Genomic DNA, 20,624 nt, shown 5'->3' with positions numbered 1-20,624 from the left:
CAACACTCAATAAGCAAATAATGACAAGACTGGGGTAAATTCAATAAATCTTCATCTTGCAATGAAAACAATATTTCATGTTTTCATTACTGCAGCCTATGTACTTATAGGCATGGATTCTACAGTAACTTGAGGTGCACAGATAGAAAGTTTCCTGTCCCCTTCTCTGCCTGCACCCCATCCCACCTTGTTCAAGAGGGGCCCTGATCCTCTGGAGAGGCTTTTCAGGGGCACAGGTAGGTAGAGGGGATGAGAAACTTTCTATACATTAGGATCCATGCCCTGGCCCTTTTCCCAGCCCCCTTCAGATACCATTGTTTAGAATAGCCAGAGCAGAGGTCTAAATATAGACAGAATTCAACACTGTATCTCCATGCATGCCAAAGAACAGTGTCACTTTGATATGGTCTGGAGGAACAACAGTACAGCTGGCACTGTGAAGACTCCATGCCACAAAGGCCTGAGGAACTGCTTGATAAGGCCAAGCCAATCACAGATGCTAAAGTAGAACTTTACAGGACCAGCACATAAATGGGTTGCAAAAACATCAAATTCTATCCCTTGCCTGCTGGCTATATCTTAAGACAAGAAATGACAAGGGCACCAATGGCTTTTGAGGAGTTATGCGCATGTCAACAGGGTAAGGCTAGAGGGGCAGTGTCTGCCATATACAATGTCGTGATCACACGTTCAACTGGTTCCAGTAAGGAGCTAAAAGCAGAATGCAAGGCAGATCTCAGAGTTAGGATAGCAGACCATCATTGAGACTTTGTGAATCAAGTGCCCAATTAAATCTCAGCGAAAATACAGGTCAACATTAAAACTTACATAGATGGTATCTTGACAAATTGCATTATATGGATAACACCCTCTCCCCATTGTGCTACAGGGACTGTAACAAATGTAGAACGCTGATCCATGTGTGTTGGCTCTATCCATTAACTACAGGCTATTGGCAACAAGTGTTAGGCAATTTCCAATACTGTGCCAAACTTAATACCTCCCAACCCATTAGTAACCCTCCTCTCAATCTTTAGCAATGCATGCGATAATGCTCTACATAAAGAACTTATCCTAATGTGGTTGGCTGCTGCCAGAATTGAGGTAGTGCAGTACTGGAAAATGATAGAAGGCTACAATGTATCAGGGAATGTGAGAATATGTATTTATAAGAATTTGTCAAATAGCATTAGAAAAAATAACTTTAGACTAATCAGAGGTGTAATAAAACAAGACCACAATGAGACGATTTAGTATCCTTTTATTTTGTATATAAACAAAACATGCACATGCTAGTAGACCACCTTGTACGCAATAGTTATTCTGGAAAGACTCCCTTATCTAAAACCTTGAATTTGCAATACCTTTGTACATGTAACTGAAGGCTACACCTATAATATGCAAGATGTGAATTATGAAAATTGTATCTGTACTTGGAAATTCCGTCTCATTGTAATGTTGATGAGAATTCTGGCATATTATTATGCTGATGAGTTATGTTGTAATACTATGTTAACATACTAAATAAAAATGAATTTAAAAAGAAATATCAGATGGTAAAACCCTTCTAGGGCTGCACCACTTCAGACTGTGATGGAGTCTGGATCTTCTGTTTGGATGCTCCCTGTCAGAGAATTAGCATGTTAAGGAATTCTAGCCTAGGCTCCTCTAACATGCAGGTGTTTTCTGTTTTTGTTTTTACACAGAGGAGCATTCATACATGCTCTCACCTGCAGCCTTAAGAGGTAAGATCAAGGAAGTTGTCTCATGAAATTTCTGAACATACAGTTAGACTCTTAAGGCTAGCCAGACACTTAACATTTGGTTCTTGCAGTCAGAAGTGAACTAGAACAAAATATTAGCATTTCCATTCTTAAATTGCGTGGTAGAACCATTTAACATAAAATGCCTCAGAACTATGCTTAAAGTTACATCTGCCCAAGGCACATATCTTTTGCTTTTGTATCCACATGTGCCAGCTACATGTGATGATGCAATTGTGTTTTTCTTGTAACAGAAGTTACATCCCTAGAGGATATTAGGCATCTCACATCTATTGTCTGTTGAAGTCATGTGTATATTGCAAGAAAAAACAAACAGTTTGGGGGCTCTTACATCGTGAACCCACAATGAGATACCTAGCTATACTGGATTAACATGTTTTTACACCACTTTTCCCATGACATCATGAAGTGCTTGTTTAGGCAACAGGAACTCTCATTCCACACTTCAAATACCTCAGGGGAAGTACTATAGTTGCAGCTCAGTAAGCAGTGAAAACTGAACCATTTTCTCCAGCAGACCTTTCAACACACAATCTTCTAAATACAAACCTTTATTAAAAATCAATTGACAGTGCATGTAAAAGTATGCGTTAAGGCTTGGAAATATGCAATACTTCAAGACAGTGGTGGGGAACTGTCTTAAAGTATTGCATATTTCTTAAAGTATTGCATATGTGGGGGAGGTTAAAAGGGGAGGGGTCCTGACTCAGCTGCGCAGCCTTGGGGAGTGCTCAAGGTTGTCAACTCAATGCTTTGCCTTCCCTGCATCCTCAGCAAGGCACTGAGTGGCACCTCCTTGGGGCACCAGCTCAGTGTATGCTGGCATTGGCCTCGCTCTTTTGGGGAACAGCTGTGCCCAGTGCGAGCATCTGGCCTGCAGAGGGCTTTCCCAGGGGCAATATGGCTCCTGAAGACAAAGTAGTTCCCCACCCCTCCTTTAAGACAAAGCAAAAGTATTGGACATTAGTACCAGTTTCACAGTAATTAGTAGCATTTATGTTGTATCTTGTAACTATAGAACCATCTCAGTACAATGGTATTAATGAATCATTGAGCATGAACAAGAGCACCAGCTCCCTGGCCATAGCCAAATCCTTTCGGGCCAAAGTTCTTTGCATAACAACCTGCAAGGACAAAGAGTTAATCATTAGTTCAGCTCCATATGTTTTGTTGGTTTTAAGTAAAATCAGGTACTAAAATGAATAGATTACAGCACGTTCTTATGTTTGTCAATATGAGTTTATTTCCATCTAGGGCCAAAATACTGTTTTACACCTATACAGCAGTCACTTCAAAAAGAAGGACCTACTGCTAAAAAATCTCTTGCTTAGTGTAATATAACCATCCACTACATAGCAGCGATTAAGATATTGGAGTAGTTGAAAACCTGTTACCTCAGTAACTACCCTCCAACTATCACTTGCATTGATAAAGTATTATCAAACTTTTACAGAAAATCAGTTGAATCAATGACTTTAGGGTATCGGCCACCCCTTTCCTTCCTAGAATCAAACCCACAACTCTGCCCTGGGACAGTTCACTCATGTCCTTTGCCTTAATCTTACCTTTGCAATAGATTTCGCCCTCCTTCTCCGTCAGAGTTGTTGATTCAAGGCTTTTCCCACACTTGGCACATCGAAAACAGTTTTTGTGCCAAGGCTAGAAAGAGAGCAAGCTATTTCAGGATTCAGGATTGCACCACTCAAAAACAAATGCTTTGAATAGGTAATATATAAATGTACTCTGTCTTCATAGAGCTATCTTGTTTTTCATATTAGGTTTGTCCATTAGTAAAAACCATTCAGATACAAATATAACTGGATTTAACTAGCCACCCATGCTTCTTCCTTTGCAAATAGATCTACTGGTTGCCTCTAGTAAGAGCAAGCAGCCCTACTCTAATAAGTCAAGATTTTAATCTACAGTTAATTTACCCCAGTGAGGTCACTGTTTGACAAGGTATTGCAACAAGATGCCACCTTACCTTTCCAGCTCCTATTACTTTCTCAGCTGCGTACACAGAATCACCACATCTAGAACATTTCTCTGCTCCTCCAAATTTCTGGGCAAATTTGGAAGTATTTGGACTCGTTGTAGGTCGATGAGAAGGTGTGCTAAAATAAATAGGCATCCTAATATGAATGTCTTGTTACACTGGGCATAGCTGTCGTCCACTACGCTCAAGGCAAAGTGCCACCATCCCACTACCCCAACCCCAATGTTTTCAGTATAAAAAGTCCAAGCCATCAGTGCACACATATAGGCCCATTTACAATCTGTTAATATCATTAAACCGTACAACTGCAATGTAGTCACTCAAGGTACAAGAGTACTCAGCTCCCTTGACTTTGGTCCTGAAGATCAGGACCGCCACTTCCCCCAAAATGAATATTTTTAAGTGGGCATAAAGAAATCCAGGCTTCCTAGCTCAGCTTTCCCTACTGAGCTGGAGCCACACTCCATCAAGCTTCCCCATTCCTCCTCCTTCTCCTAGGAGACCATTTCATCTAGTCAGGGGGTTAGCGCAGCCAATAACTGACCTTCTTGCACCCTCATTTAACTGAATTCATCCCATATAGAGGTTGCTTACTACATTTTGATGTTATCCAGCTCTGGCCACCATTATCCAACAGTAGCCTTGCCAAGTAGGCTTAATTGTAGCAACGTTTCACAGTGTACCAAGCAATTAACCAGAACCATTTGCTTACAGTCCAGAGTATTCAAGTTGTTCATGGCACATTTGTTCAGTGCCCTTAACAGACCTACACCCCAATCCTATGAACCTCTTCAACTTTGGCCTATAGCTGCCTGTGCCAGTATAATTAAGTAGTATCTTATATGTGCCATGTCTCTGACCTACCAACTAGCACATTAATTCTTATTACATTCATTATACGATATTAGCAAGTCTTATGGCTGCTGCTGCTAGGCAAGAGATGGCACAAGATTGCTAGCTATGGCCTTGTGCCAAAATTAGACCTTTATCCCCAGTCTTGCAGATTTGGCTGTGCTGGGGTAGTAGCTCTTGGCTGAGACCACTGGCTCAATTGCATACCAGTCCATGGCTGTGCCTCTATTTGCTGCCCTGTTGAGCTTGCACAATGCTATTTGTACAATTTCCTTCTGTAATGGCTAAGACTACAAATATGCACTGCTATAAATGTGCCCATTTAAGCAAATTTCTCATTAGGATTGTTCTAAACTTTAGTGGAACTTGAAAGGCCAAGTGTTAAAGAATCATGAATGCAACCTCATCTGTAGCTGAAGTTCTGGCTTGGTACAATAAACACAGCTGCAGCATTCCCTGCAAATTCTTTTGAGTGTATCCCTTCTACAGATGGAAGTTTGAGGTGGCCTCAGCAGTCAAGGATTCTCATCATCAAAGATGGCCTAAAGTCCTGCTACGGTCAATGAGGTTACGATGAACTACATCATCTAAATTTTAAAATAACTACGCTTTATATAACAGTTACATTTCACATGCCAGCTTCAAAGGCTAGAAACTCATCTGAGATGCAAGATCAGAACTTTGATGCCTCTGTTTGAACCGAGGAGATTGTTCAGCATACAAGACATTGAATTGTTCACATATAGTGCCAAGCCTATTGACTTGCCTCCACACCGTTACAAGTTACTAAGGAGAAGCCATAGTTGCTGTTGCACAAGCCAAAGGGTGCAGGTTTGGATGTACAGGAAGTAATTGAAGCCCAGCGCGTGAGGGGAAGAAGTGCACAGAAACATATTCCCATAGCGCCAAACCATGCTTTGGTGTTGCATCTGAAATGAACAATAATGTTGCCCAGTCCAACATTAAAGTTGATATTCCTGAGATTTAAGTCATTCAGGACTCAATCCTTTCCATGTTTAAACAGAAAAAAGTCCTACAACTCCCGGTGTTCCCATGATGGCTGGGGAACGCTGGGAGTTGTAGGACTTTCTTCTGTCTAAACATGCATAGAATCGTGCCCTGAATAAGATTAAGAGGAAGAGCCCTACTCCTTGTTTAAACACTCACCACCTGAGTTCACCTGTGCTTCTTCAATCATAAAACTATTCAGTCAGTAGCTTCTGAAGCTTTCCTAGACAGTACAATTGCTATTACAAGCAAAGTAAGACAGGGGTGACTCATTTCCTGAAGATGCTGGCTCCCCGAACAGCCTCAAATCACTAAGGCTCACATACAAAATCTGAGTGACCTGTATTATGCAATTTTGCTCAGAGGTGTCAAAAGTGGTTTGCATTTAGTACATAATATGGGCCTGACAGGAACACATTGCTCAACAAAACCTGTGAGAGGACTGTTTCTTGCAGGGTCAAGCTACCTGCGGCAGTTCAAGTTACAGCCAGCTAGAAGTGAACAAGTGCTGCACTTACTTGTCATGCTTGATGCCCAGCCTTTCGCCTCTGTCCATATTGAGAGTGCCTGCTCCTTGGCCATAACCATATCCTTTTGGACCATACTTCTTTCCATAGCAAGACTTGCAGTATACCTCTTCATCATGAATGGCTACTGTTGTACTGTCTAAGTTTTTCCGACAGACCACTGGAGAAAAAGATTGCCCTTTAAAAGTAGCTCTCTTTTACAGATGTCTATTTAGACACACAAAAACATTAAGTGCCAAATGTTCTTGTTTCTCTTGCCTGTGGCAATTCAGTAAACCATATAGCACTATTTGAAAATTAAAGAGGGGACCATTTTTTCCCCAATCACTGAATTATATTTTGTTCTATGAAGGGACTTATCCTTCCTTCCCTTTCATGACTGACATTTACAGAATGGAAGCTTGATGCAGTTTAATTAGCAAGGCTGCAAAGAAGCCAGGAACTGAGGTCAGCAATTTTTCCTCCTACGTTTCAAAATCACACAGAATAAGCATCTATATTCGTGCCAACATGCTTAATTATGCAACAGTTTCCAAGCCCATTTACTTAACAAAGTATCCATAACTAGGTACCATGATGGACTAAAGCTTCTGGATGTTCAACTACTAGTATTTAGTTTGGGACACTAAAGGTGCAATCCTATGCATGTTTAGACAGAAAAAATCCTACAATTCCCAACATGCCTCAGCCAGCAGAGCTGGCTAGGGCATGCTGTGAATTATAGGACTTTTTTCTGTCTAAACATACATAGAATTGCACCCTGACTGGAACACTAAGCTGAGTGAAATCCACATCCTGGAATACCAGCAATAATCTATTACCCATATCTGCGTTTACAGTTTTATGTTGCTTGTTTTGTTGTCTGGGAATTAGGCCAGTATATCTGAGAAAATCAAGACACGTATAAGAACACTTACCACGGCTGAGTCCATGATGTTCTCTAGGCACACAATTGTACAATGATAGTACTTATTTCAGGATAACATGCTTAAATTCACACCACTGAAACACAGACAGTGGCAAATGCAGTATTGCTTTGAGTATGTAATCAGAAACACTTCAGAATATGCATGAAAGTACATCCAAAGACTTGCTTAGTAAACAAAAAATTAGACCCATCCACAATCAAAAGTGCAAAAGAATTTGCATTTAAGCACTTGCATGAGGACCAAACTAGACATGGCGAGAAACAGAAGTGCATCTCCACCCAATTTTTGCAAATGGCATCCATAAGAGGGGGGTGGAGGGTAGTGGCTATCAGGACCGCAGCACACCTTCCTGCACAGAGCATTCCCTCCCTGCTGCCCGAAGCAAAAAACCCTCACAGTTGTTATTTGCAAAAATGAGCGAGCAGAGGTACACCTCCATCCTCATATCTAGTTTGGCCATTACTTTGCCACATGAAAAGAAAAGCTGTGTAATGGAACTGGATTTAAACTGAGGGACTGGGGGGTGGACTTAAATTTTAAACTGAGCAGTGCCACACTTCAGTTTTCATTACTTTCACCTTGCTGTAGTCAGTACACTAAAACTTTCCATGATTCTCTTATAAGATACTGTTTAGTTTCTAAGAAAAAAAGTTATCAGGCCTCAAACTTACTAGAAGTCATGCCTTGTCAGGACACTCTTGCCCTTAATTCCACAATGAGAGGGCACTTGAAATTCCCTCACCACGATATACTCGATGTAACCTTAGAAATCCATTCCTTCATATTTTATAGGATTGAGCCTCATTAGAAACATACTGAAAATGAACTAAAAAGTTGGAGATTATTCCTTATTATTCTCAGCCCTTGCTGTGTAGCTAATCCTTGCTAGGATTTTATCTGACAGTTATTAGCAACTCCCCTAGCTTTTCCTAAAGCACAGCTACTGAAGGTCTAGCATTACGCCCAATCACTTGTCTATCCACTTATTTTATATATGTGTTTGGGTAAGCTACTACCTGCATTTTTATCTCATAGCAGTACTATTCTTTATGGCAGCTGCATGACTAGTCAATTATGTGATATGATCCTTTGTTTAGCATCTTTTAACAAACAAGCTTTTTAGGACAACAATTCAATGCTCCAATAAGCTGCTAGGCTGAAACACAATCACATGGACTTTGCTCATTTACAACAATCTAGAGTCTCCTGTGCCAAAGCCCAACAGAATTTTGGCTCCACTGTGCTGAAATAGAAAATCAACCAAGTCATTTAATTTATTTATTTGGTATGAGTGAGGAAGAGAGCCAACCAGTGAATAATTTTTCACAAAATGATATTTAAAGTGTAAACTGTTGGAATAAGTTTGCAGTGTGAAAACTAGCATTGTGATGAATTGTTCTTTGTAATTTGTTAACACGCTTAACTTTAGAAAATAAGTTCAGGTTGGAGTCAACTGAAATGCAGGTTCTTTTTTCTGAAGTGACCAACATGGACCAAGGCAAGAACCTAATGCACTCTTCCCCAACCTGGTGCCCTCTAGATGTGTTGGACTATAGCTGAGGATTATGGCAGTTGTAGTCCAACACATCTGGAAAGCACGAGGTTGGGGAAGGCTGACCAGTGTATCATTTTCACAGATGGCACCAGTCTCAGAATCCCATCTTATTGTGTTCCTATATATTTTCTCAGTACTACACAGATGTGGTTCAAGTCTTCCAAAAGCCCTTCCAAGGAAGAGCTGGAGCAGCTTTAATTGTTAAGAAGATCAGTTATAGGATGCACAAGCCGGTCTACCTCCTGTTGTCATGCAGAAGCATCTGAAAACACTCTCCTAAGAAAGCCAAGTGCACTTGTCTGCAATAGATATGACCCTCATAAATCACACTAGAGATAAGGGGTTATATCCAGTGTTAGTCCAATTTCACCCACTTTCATTCACTGAAATGAATGGTACTTAAGTTAGGCCAAGACTGGATGCAACTCAAGGAACTCAAATTTGCAAAAGATAGTTTGGTATCACATGGCATTCTGAACTCTGCTTTTTGTGACCATAAGATGGGTGCCCGTAGAGCTGAACAGCTGAGTTATGTTCCTCTTGCTTATTACCTGCACTGGTCCACCACTGGCACTTCACTGAGAAAGAGCTACAAGAGTACTTACTGCAAAGAAAGCAGCATCTGTGGAAGCTTCTCCCATCACACTGAACCTCTTCTGCATGGTACACTGTCCTGCCACAGGCACCACACTTGTTCCCGCCTCCCCAGTTTGGCATTCTGAGTCTGCAGAATAGATGCTAGAAGTTAGCAACAAGGTAAAGGATGCACATTTACATAATAGTGGCTATCTTAAAGAGTTGTAAATATATAGAAAAACAGGGTTAGATATCTAGTATGGTCTTATTTTCCCTTCTGCTCCATCAGTTACAGCCCAGAGTACTTGTTGACCAAAATAAACTTTCACACACCTTGGAACAGTTTAGCATTGAAGTTTAGTTTAAGGAAACAAATTGTCAATACGTGTAGGTTTCCATAACAGCATTCTATAGATCAGGGGTGAGGAGCCCCTGGCTCATGGAGGCTTGGGTTTTGCCCCCTCCCAAAGCCTGGAATCTACCAGGGATTCCCCTGGGGGGCTGCTGCACACTCAGATAGCACTTGCAGGAACAATACATTAAGGTCTCCACTGCTGCTCCAGCACCTGATTTCCCTCCCCAGTCCTATTTTCCAATAGGTAAAGGAAGCTTATTTCTCCAAGGGGGTGTTCCCACCAGTGATTTACTCTGAGTTGGCTGCATGTTGAGGTCATTGGGGTTAGATGACGTCGTGGCCATCCAGCAGCCACCGCGGAGCTTGTCAGGGAGAAACCGAATTTCCTGAGACTGCGTAAAGTCCGATTCTTTTCCTTAAGTTGGGTTCTCCCTGGTACAGTTGTTGTATGCCCCAACCCCCACATTTGCCCCGGGTACACTAGCCCTGCCCAGGGGTGTGCCTTTCACCATGATGCCAGTCAAGGAGTGTTTCCCCCCATCGTGCAGAATGAGGCTTGCCCTCTGAATGATCACAAAACTTACAGAGAACCCCCTCAATTGACATGGCACATTTTAAAGCTCAATTCTTTAAGTGCGATTAAGCACAATCTCGAGGCTCCGATTCATTGCCTTAGGAAGTAACTACTTCACAGCTTCCTTACAGAGATCCTGTGCGTTACAATGGGGGCTGGTTTCCGTCCCCTTCCCACAACAAACCCATTAGTGTCTCCTCAAAAGTAACTCCCATTGTGGTCAATGAGGTCCTGCAGGTTAAAATGGGGGCTGGTTTCCATTTTTGTGGTCTCCCCCACCCTGCTTTCCCAGCACAAGCATATGTGTGTCTACTCAGAAGTAACTCCCATTGCTCAATGAGGCTTGCTCCTGAAATGCAGGTGCATCTGGACTTTCAGGGAAAAGGAGAAAGGGGGGGGGGAGCTTCTCTTATTGGTTGAGCAGCTCCTGCCAGTCAGATGGGTCACTCCAACCCCCACCCCCACCAGGAAGATGTTCTGTGAAGCTATTTTTACTGGCTGGAGAATCTACTCATGGAGCCCTGCTCACAGCAAAGCCAATTCCTTTTAAAAAATCCAGTACTCCTCCATTGGCTTCTCCTTCCATTGTCGTGGAAACACGGCCCAAGTGTCTTGGGCAGACTACTCAGTTTGGCATCATCCAGCATCAATTTCACACTTCCTTGAAACTCCCCATACCTCCTTCTCTCCCAGAAGAGAGAACGACATAAGGCAGGGTCATGATTCTGGAGACCGTGAATAAAGAATATTTGGGGTGGACAGGAGCAAGGAATGTTATCAAATTACGTTGAGTAAGGATGAAGATGGATTTTTGAAAGAGACACTTCATTAAAAACAACAATAAACCAGTTTGTCCTCCAGCTGAGGACAAACTGACCACACAGTGAAAACAAACAGAGAAACAGATTTCATGACTTGGAAAGCATTTAGTTTGCCTCATCATAAGGTATAACAATATTATAAGATCTCTATGTATAAAAGTTCATATCTTGCTTTTCTAGGCAAAAATGCACACTGAAGGCAGCTTACAGTATTTTTACATAACCCAAGTATAAACAAGCCAAAAAAAGCAAAACCAGCTAGAGAGTTTCAGCTATTGGGCAGTATAGAAATCTAATAAATAAATAAAAACACCCAAAATTGCTTGCTGAAAAACAGCTTAATGCCTGCATGAAGAATGGGCAAAAAGGAGGCCAGTCAAACCTTTCTAGTGAAAGTATTCTACAACCTGTGTGTCATGACTGTGAAATTGCAAAGGTCCTTTCTCTTGTCCCCACCAGCCAAACTTCCATCAGAAGGGGAGACAAGGCCCTGGCTGAGCAATTCAACCAAGCTCACATAGGAAGCCAGTTCCTGAGGTACCCTGGTCCCAAACGGTTTACTCCACTCAAATGGAGCAATGCTGTGCACTTCCCTTTGAGCCACTGAAATGGTAATCTTGCTCACCTATCTTCTATAGCAGGCATCGGAAACCTCTTTCAGCCCAACGGCCAAATGCAATTTCAGAGGAGCTCTCAGGGGGCACATTCCAGTGGTGGGCAGGGCTGAAGGCAAAGGGAACAGGTCCCAAAGACAAAAAATACCAGCAGTTTTTAGTTTAAAGCTCTTACTGCCAGTAAGTCTTCAGAGAGGCATTTCAATCTTTTAAAAATGGGGTAAAAACTGCACAGAAGCTGGGAAAACACCCAACGATCAGGGCTTGGGAGAAAGGGGGTAAGGCCATCTGGGGAACCCCCAAGGGCTGCATTGGGATCCCAGGAGGACCAGATTTGGCCCTTGGGCCTGAGGTTCCCCACCTCTGTTCTATAGCTAGTATTGCTGGAATTGAAAGCTTTTTTCCATTTCACTTTACTTTTTGCTTAAAGCTGATCATAAGATTTGTTACAATCTATTAGGAATCTCATTTTGCTTAACTGTGTTAAGGATGCTAGCATTCCTCACTGTTAACCAAGATGACTGCTGACATCTTGCTGAAAGTTTCAAGTGCTGTTCTGGCTGCAATGCATGTAAAAGGTAGCAGGCGATCAATTTTGGCCCCTTGTTCTTTTTTTTAATTAGTATTATTTATTTATTTAATTTCTGTACCGCCCAATAGCCTCTCTGGGCGGTTCACAAAAAACAGTTCTGAACGGAAAGGCAGTTTGCATGTGCCAGTTCCTACCCATCATACTGGTAATGCAGTACATGGACATTGCTTTATGCCAGCTTTCCCCAACCTGGTGCCTTCCAGACGTGTTGAACTTCAACTGCCACCATGCCCCAGCCAGCACGGCTGGTAGGGTCATTCTGGCAGTTGTAGTCCAACGTGTCTGGAGAGCACCCGGTTGGGTAAAATCTGCTTTATGCCATTGTTTTTCCTCTTTTCTGAACATGCTAGCAACAGGAAGAGGGAATACGTTTCATATATGGTATTGCCTTTCACAGATGCTTCCTCTCAAGAGGAACGGTTGCTCACCTTTTGTTTTCTAAAGCTCAAATGGCACAGCATTCTACTCATTTAAAGCCAGAAATCGTTACACATCTGTCCACATCTTTAACCTGCAGCTCTTCTTGCTTCATGTTGTAATGAATGGATTCCCGTTTTATCTTGGGAACCATGTCACGCACAAGAGCAATCTACAAACTAGCCAGCCAACATGAGAAACAGCAGCTCCTGGACCACAACTTGGCCTACAAACCTCTTCCATGAATTCTGTTGCTTCAAGACCGTATACTGTACAGCTGAAATAGTGGAGCTGCCGCCTTGGAAACAAGAGCACTCACGCAAATGCACAGTTCCAAATGTGGAAAAAAATGCCTCGCATTGCAATGTGAACCTGGCCCAGGTCCTAATGATCTGGGATAAGGATAAAGAAAAAAAAACCCAACAGACAGTGCACAATGTTGAAAGAATCTTAAATAAAGCACTGCTGTTCTACTGACTTTAAAAGCTTGAACATGGGGTACAGTTTAGTCATTATGGAGAGTGACCCAGTAAATCTTACAAGGAAAGATTTCTTGCTAAATAGTAGAGTGACTATTGTTCAGAGGCAACCGTTCTTGCAATGTGGGAAAATGAGATTAATAATTAATCCAAAATAGGACAATAGTGCATTCCCTATGCAACTGCTACAAGTCTACTGTGTGATCCATGTATGACTTGGCTGCTCAGTTTTAGGTAGAAACATTAATTTTAACTACTTAGCACATGCTTTTAAGAGTCTCAAGAGTTTAATGCTGCTTTTCCTCAATTTGGCATTACCTAGTTGAAAACGTTTCTTAGTATGTCATATGCTAGAATCACTTTGTCATTCATGTACCACTGTAGTCTAAAAAGTTCAGATTCATTGTGTTTATCCAAGGGTCGGGATAAATGTGACTGTTAAATATCAGCTGCTCCACTACTATGCAGCAGTTGACATAAATCAGAGCAAACAAGACCCCAAGAGGGATACAAGCACTATTCCTTTCCCCAAACGTTGGCATTTTAAGGTTTTCCCACATTAGAGCATCTCCTGAGGAAGAACTTTATTTTAACTAGTTTTTTGTTGTTGTTGTTGTTCCTTATTTGGCTTTGATAACATCCTAAGCAAATGATAATCTATACACGACTTTTTCCTTCTGCTTGAAAGACCCATTTCTACTCTCAGTGCCCCTCTTGTCAGGATTCAGTTTTGGCTTGCTGGTCCTTATTGAGGCCATTACTGTGTCCAGGCAGTGGTTCAGGACAGTACTACCCATGTATATGTAAGATACTTCTCTCTGCTCTAATATGAATATTCACACTGGTACAGAAGGGGAAAGCTGGCATTGCATTGTCTCCTCTAGCCAATTTTCTCAACAGACACCCAGAGGAAGGGAGGGAAGGAGTCAACTTATAGTAGGCAATTGTCATCCTGGAGGCTCCTTCCCTTCTACAGGCCACTATAGTCACCCCCACTGTACAAGGCTAGTACATGGAAATGTATGCTTGTAAAATCTGGTGGATGGAGCTGTGAATTTAACATGATCGCTATCTGATGGACAATTATGGTCACTGTTCTTTGCACTAGTGTGTACAGTTACAAAGCTATATTTTAAAGTAGTATGACAACTGAATGGGAAGTACATATTCATCTTTCTAAAGATCTTAAATGCAGGGTAGTCAGTCAACACTCACTCTAACACCAGCATCACATTGCTTGAGTTTCACATGTACACTCATGAATGTGTTCTATGCATTCCAGCCTTGGCTTGAGTTACTATGTGTCTCAGATTCAGACTTAAGATTTAATCATCAATTTCTTTTTCCAGTGAGCTCTCTGCTAGTAAAAGTATGGCCATAAAGTGTAATGGGAAGCAGAGCAGGGGACACAAAGCTATTGCCAGATGTTTTATTCAACCATGCTCTGTAACATTTTAATGGAATTCTAAGCTACCATTCTCCAAAACCTTCCCCTGGAAAGATAATGCCTTGATGCTTCTGTCAAGCTGTATTCAGTGCTATTCTGCTCCTGTTCACTTTTGCATGGAGTGATCCAGATGTAGCCAGTAGGGCAAGGCTGGAAGCTCTTTCAATGACCCATCTACAAGCCCATATTAGTACATATTAGTCTGCATTTACAGAGGTGTGACTATTAAACGGTGGAATGTGACATTCCATCATTTCACATTAAGCATTTAATCTTCAGATTAAAAAAATACTTCTCAGACAATAAGAAGAACACGATAGGATGAACCCTAGTGAGGGACTTTGGTGAAAGCCAATCTTCTTTTCATGGAACTACCTACTAATTCAACAGGCAAGGAATAACTAGGCTCAGCATTTACACAATTTTCAGAGGGCTAAAGAATTATACGTATCTGGCAGAAACAGTCAAGACATTCAAGAACTTGTGATGCTCACCTCCCAGGCATGCAGGAAAGCTTCTGATTTAAGCAAAAGAGCTTAACGGCCCATATTTCAGCCTCCTGCACAGACTCCTCACTGAACTTTGCCATCTTCCACATTTAAATAGTTGTTGCTTTAAAAACAAAGGTCTAGCAGTAACAACCAACCATGACAATCTTCATGTTAAGAGACTGTATACCTTTGATTGCTAGCTCCTTGTGATAAGATCATTATTATAACCCTGGCCACTGTGCTAAAAATGCCAGAGCCCCATCAGCTAGGGATTCTAACCTAGAATGGTAGCATTCTACTGATTACTCTGAGGACTGGAAGGGAAGATATCAGTGGTCAGTGAAGACCAGTTGATGAGCATTCATCGATTTTTTCAAAAGAGGCATATAAAAATGGCTCTGTTCCTTATGATAGCACAAGGAGCTTTCTAGGAATATTAAAATACATTTGTGAATAAAGCTGTGGCAATAGTAACATGCTATTCTTTGACTCCATGATCAGCTAACGTTTTCCAGTGCCCTTGGGGATTTCCTGGGCTAGACATAGGTAACAATATGGTCATTAGCCATTTGTTTTCCATTAGGAACCAAATAATACAGATACTAATCTTTATTGTTTCAGAATGTAAAAGGAGGGCTTTGTTCAAATGGCTTGGAATCAGACAATAATGGGAATCCCATATTTAATGTGTGTCAAGTCCACTGCGCCCTTAATTACAATATAACTTATTTGGGTCCAGCAGGGATCTTAGTAATCAAAGCTGTCTGGAGACTCACCTGATGAGCAGGACTTGTCTACTACATTTATGGAAATTATGTGCAAGTGTATTTAACTGCTGTTGGTCTAATCTGTTAAGAGATTCCAGTGTTACCTTTGGTGTCAAAGAAGTTGTGAATCTCTACTATGTGTTGTTAAAATATTATAGCACTGATCTGTTCCTTCCTCAGCCTTCAATTCTTAAAGGAAGCAGGTAACTCCCTCACATAACTTACAGAAGATACTTCAGAAGCCACCCATCCATCAAGTAAGCCAAACCATAATACATCTTGAACACAAGTCACTCCATATAAAGTCCCCCTCTCTCTACAGAAAAGATCCAAGGTGGATTACAGCCCCAAAGCTATGCCAGAATTTCAAAGAAGAAACCATGTTTGCTAGTAAAGTTGCATTTAGAGCTCCACTTTTTAAATTAGACTTGGGCCCAATAAGCCAGGCTGGGGGTACAGAGGTCAGTGGGAGATCTTCGGCTTTGAGAAACGACAACTTGCCAAACTAAACATGACCTTAGTGGCATGACTGGGACTAACATATCTAGCTTTAAAAATTTAAATAGAAGACACAGCACTGTTTTTTTTTAAGCCTTCTTTTGCCACCTCCCACCCACACGCTTTGGTCCCAATGAAAGCCCCCCCTCTCCCTTGGAAGGGAGCTCCCCTAGGAAGCAAGACTTCCATTGGTGACTGGGAGGAAAAAATGATACACTCCCCTGCATTCCAGCTCTGTGGCTGCTACTTAACTAAGCATATTAACTGGATAATTGCAATTAATGTCACACATCTTCTTTGGCCCTAATTCTCAAGGGCTGTTTCAAGAAGAAGACGACGTAAAGCACTTGGTATTCTGTAATGAGCTGTAGAAATGAAAATAATTTTCTTTCTATACATCTCTAAATAGAAGATCTAGAACAAGTGTTCTATATTGGTCCAGTTGCTATACCAGAAAAGAATGACCAGATTTAAGTCTTTGGTCCCTGATCCCAGTAATTTTAGTATGTTGTATGTTAGCCTTCAGGTTTGGATGGTTAGTCTAAATATCATTACACTATTACATCTGTGTTTTTATGGCTATGGTTGTATTCTTTAAATCTTATTTTGTGATACACACTTCTGCCTTGCAAGCTGCCTTGAGTGTGATTGTCACAGGAAGGCGAAGTAAAAATGCATAAATAGATACATTGTGTAAATAAATGTGTAAATAGATACATTGTGTAAATAAATATGTAAATAGATACATTTAGTTTAAGTTACTCAAACACTTTTAAATGATAAAAGACAAGTAACCCAACAGCTGTCACAAAGGAGCTCATCCAGTCTAGAAAATATTCTGTATTGTAGCAGCCAGGTTGCAGAACGAGTTCTATGAATCAGACATGATAAGAGCCAAGGAATTATGCAACTATTTTCAGGGGCCAGTAGCATTAAATTTTCCATACTCCTCACTTTTGCAATTCTTCATGACAGAACCTGTTCTATATGCTGAGGAATAGGAATCCATTCTAAAGAATGGGAATGGATTTTCTGTAGAAGTAATTAAGGAACTTAAAGAGTGTAATTCCAGGTCCTATTTACTGCTCTTGTATTTGTTCTTATTTGTTACAAGATTTTGTACCCTGGCCCTCAGTGAAAAAGCCTTTTAGCGCAGCTTGCAAAGATTTCACAAATAAAATCCAAACAAAATGTTTTTAAAAGCGTGGAAGGAGAGGACTGCATGTGATTTACAAATCCTTGCATCAAGCAAAATGGTCACGCATGTTCATTCTCACAAAAGGACTGGCTGAAAAGCAGAATGTATTATCAGCTAAGATTTACTACTACCATGGCATATAGCCAATGTACACTTCTACCTTCTGGATTCTGTGTGTCCAGACACTGGAATAAAAAGAATCTAGAGCCACCTTCTTTAAATTGATTTTGCAGTAATTCTGTTCCATTTACTTTCTCTATAGGTGTACAGTCATTGTTAGGAGACTAAACTTGCTATTATCACATATCCAACCTGGCAGTAACTATGTTTGAGAACATGAGCAAACAGGTGATTTGAAATTGCTGTCAACACACGTGACTAAGTCCCATCACCTACATCATTTAGCCTTCTACTAAGGGGTTTACAACAGGTAGCTGCACTTTTACTAATTAATCCGTGTCTATTTAAAGAGGCACATTTCACAGAACAGGAAGATGGGGGCTTCCATGAGATTAGCAGACAGGCCACATAAACAAAACAGATTACGCACTGCACTGCATGGATATATATACCAAGTAGTCTTGCAGCAACTCTGCTATTACTACCCCAACCTCTCTCAGTTGCTTTGTGGAGTTAAGTGTAAAAAACTTCCAACAGTTTCAACAACATAGCAACAGGTGGCTGTAAATCACAGTTGTTATAACTGAATAATCCCGGGAGAGATTCCCAGAACACATGCACATTAGAACAAACACAGTTTTTATCCCAACTTTCAGCTGATCTCACAAGACCAGGTGGCATCATTCAGAGGCAAGGGGTACATGAGCAGTATGCCTCTCAACACCAGCTGCTGGGAAACACGAGCTGAAGGTGTTCGTGGTCTTCCCAGAGGCATCTGGTTGGCCACTGTGGGAAGAAAATGCTGGACTGGACGGGCCTTCAGTCTGCTCCAGCAGGGCTCTTTCATTCTTATGAGCAGCTTTCCTGCTTTCTCACTACTTTTTGAGAGAGTCGCTATATGAGTTTGCAGCATGGTGGTCCGGGGAGCTGAACACAGTTCAAGGGATATGTGGGGCACATTTATTTACGCTATTTATCATACCCTAAAGACAACCGTGTAACTTCCCCAAAATGTGCTCAGAAGGAGGATGGAGCAGAAAGAAGGCTTGATGTAAAAGTTGTTCAGCTGAAAGAAACGTTTAGCGTTCTTCCAGAACTGGCCACTAAGCAGCAAGGCCATCGCTGGATTCTATGCAAAGCCTTATGGAAGCATAGTTTAGAGCAGCCATGTACCGACTACCATTTTTACCCTAAGTGGGCACCCAGACTCAATGAGCAGCCAGAAATTCAGCTAATAGGTGGGGGAAGAAGCAGGGAAAGGGAGCAACAAAGAAAGAGACTATTACCTTCCTGTTTGAGGACAGAAAGTCAATTCTAAAACCTATTTTAAACGCCGGACACAGGGAAATAGAGAAGTACAGTGTGCCTCTGAGCATGTGCTGAGGTTCTGTACCCCAATCATGGAATAACTTCCACAACATCCTCACACAATATTAGGTAAACCTGGCAGTTTCAAAGTGTAATTAATGTCTTTCAGATGATTATCCCTATCAAGTATCTGCGAATAAGTGTATGCCATTGAAATAAATCTATGCCTCAGTGTGAAATGGAACTAATAAGGAGGGACAGCTAAAGTGGAGGTTCCCCAGCAATGTTAGGGGAAGAGAGTGGAACTCTGCGGAAATAGAGGAGTGGTTGTCAGCACATCACGCACTGTTTTTTGGACTGCTAAAATTTATTGGAGTGGCAACCGTTTTCAACACCTTTGCTTTTTCCTTAAATTTAAATGATGTATGCGAGGTACATACTATAACTTTTTTTTAAAACAAGTATTCCAACAAAAATGTCTATGTACCGTAACATTTAAATCACAGTACGTGTGTATTAAGCCTCCCCCCCCCCCCATATTGCAGGTCAAATGCTTGTGGTGCATTGGAACAAAATTTTAATATGGGGTATTTTTTAAAAGCTTCATTATTTACTAAATACAAATAAAATAACATGCTACATTAGATCACTCTCTAGGGCACCAGAAATTTTTCCGATGCCAACTGAAATTTTTCTGATGCAAGCTAACGTAATCCGAACCTCATTACTTCATGCAAATTAGCCTAATTTGCATGCAAAAAATCCAGAAGGGTTCCCGATTCAACATCTTCCAGAACCCCCACATCGCTTAGGCACCGAGGCCGTCCGTTTTTGGAACGAAACGCTTGCGGGAAAGGGTGTGGAAGCGCTCCAGCGGGAAGACATCCCCCCGGGCCGGCAGAGGAACCCGCTTTCGGCGCCCCGTCCTCCAGAGACGAAGAGGCGCGAGCCGCAGGGGCGCGAGCCCACCGCGACCTCCCGGGCGCCCCAGCCAGCCGCCGAGGCTAAAGGAGAAACGCGCGGGTGGAAGACGCGGAGGCGCCCGCCTGGGACGCGCGCGCCTCCGCCGCTCTCCCGCCTTCCCACCTCGGCGTGCGCACAAGCTGCTTCGGAAGCCACTTACCGAGGGCGCCGCGGCGGCTCCGGCGGCGGGCGTTGAAGGCGCGCGCCCCGACAACGCCGGCCGGGTCCCCCTCGGACCTGTTTATAGGGCCCCACAAGGGGGCGGCGCTACAGCCGCGCGTATCCATCCCGCCGCGCCCTCCCGCCCTCCCGCCGCCCGTCAGGCGCCGCCCTACTGACGTTCACCAGCCGCAGCGAAGCGGCGCTTAGCCTGCCGTGGGAACCGTGGCGTAGCAGCTGCGTTCCTGCGCCTTGCCCGGGCGGCGGCGTCTCCCCTCCCCCCTGTTTCCCCCCTGCGCGCATCAGCGCTCCGATGCCCCTCGGAATGGCGGCATGCTGGGAGTTGTAGTCCAACGCATGGGAGGGCACCAGGTTGGGGAGGGCTGAGGTAATCCAGGTTCTAGGCTGTGCCGGTTAGGAGAGAGCACTGGCAAGGGGGAGTTGCTGCCTTCAGGCAATCAGGCCCTGCTTGCGGCATTACCAGAGCCATCTGACTGGCCACTGTGACAGGCAGGTTGCTTGACTTAGATGGAGCTTTGGTCTGATCCAGTAAGGCTTTTCTTATGTATAGAGGAGCGGTGCTAGAGCACCTGC

At 42.5% G+C, this 20,624-nt stretch overlaps 1 protein-coding gene across 2 annotated transcripts; it reads right to left on the bottom strand.

The window, feature by feature from the left end:
- Positions 1-1,242: 1,242 nt before the first annotated feature.
- CSRP2 (cysteine and glycine rich protein 2) lies at positions 1,243-20,086 on the bottom strand. 2 transcript variants are annotated; one of them, XR_014784394.1, is made up of 7 exons: positions 20,032-20,086; positions 9,257-9,375; positions 6,159-6,327; positions 3,769-3,898; positions 3,350-3,443; positions 2,455-2,908; positions 1,243-2,397 (listed from the first exon to the last, which is right to left on the bottom strand). XR_014784394.1 is itself a non-coding variant. In XM_084810413.1 (6 exons), the coding sequence occupies exons 2-6, from the start codon at positions 9,366-9,368 to the stop codon at positions 2,832-2,834; spliced, it is 582 nt and encodes a 193-aa protein (XP_084666539.1). In that variant the 5' UTR covers positions 9,369-9,375; positions 20,032-20,086; the 3' UTR covers positions 1,243-2,831. The 2 variants fall into 2 exon arrangements, 1 of the variants encoding a protein (XP_084666539.1); XM_084810413.1 differs by having other exon boundaries at positions 1,243-2,908.
- Positions 20,087-20,624: the final 538 nt, after the last annotated feature.

The sequence above is a fragment of the Heloderma suspectum genome, chromosome 7, assembly GCF_057233095.1.
Source record: "Heloderma suspectum isolate Gila_16-S chromosome 7, 16-S_ref, whole genome shotgun sequence".
Taxonomy (NCBI): Eukaryota; Metazoa; Chordata; class Lepidosauria; order Squamata; family Helodermatidae; genus Heloderma; species Heloderma suspectum.
Note: the sequence above shows the minus strand (reverse complement) of the source record. Positions and strands in the feature narration are given on the sequence as shown.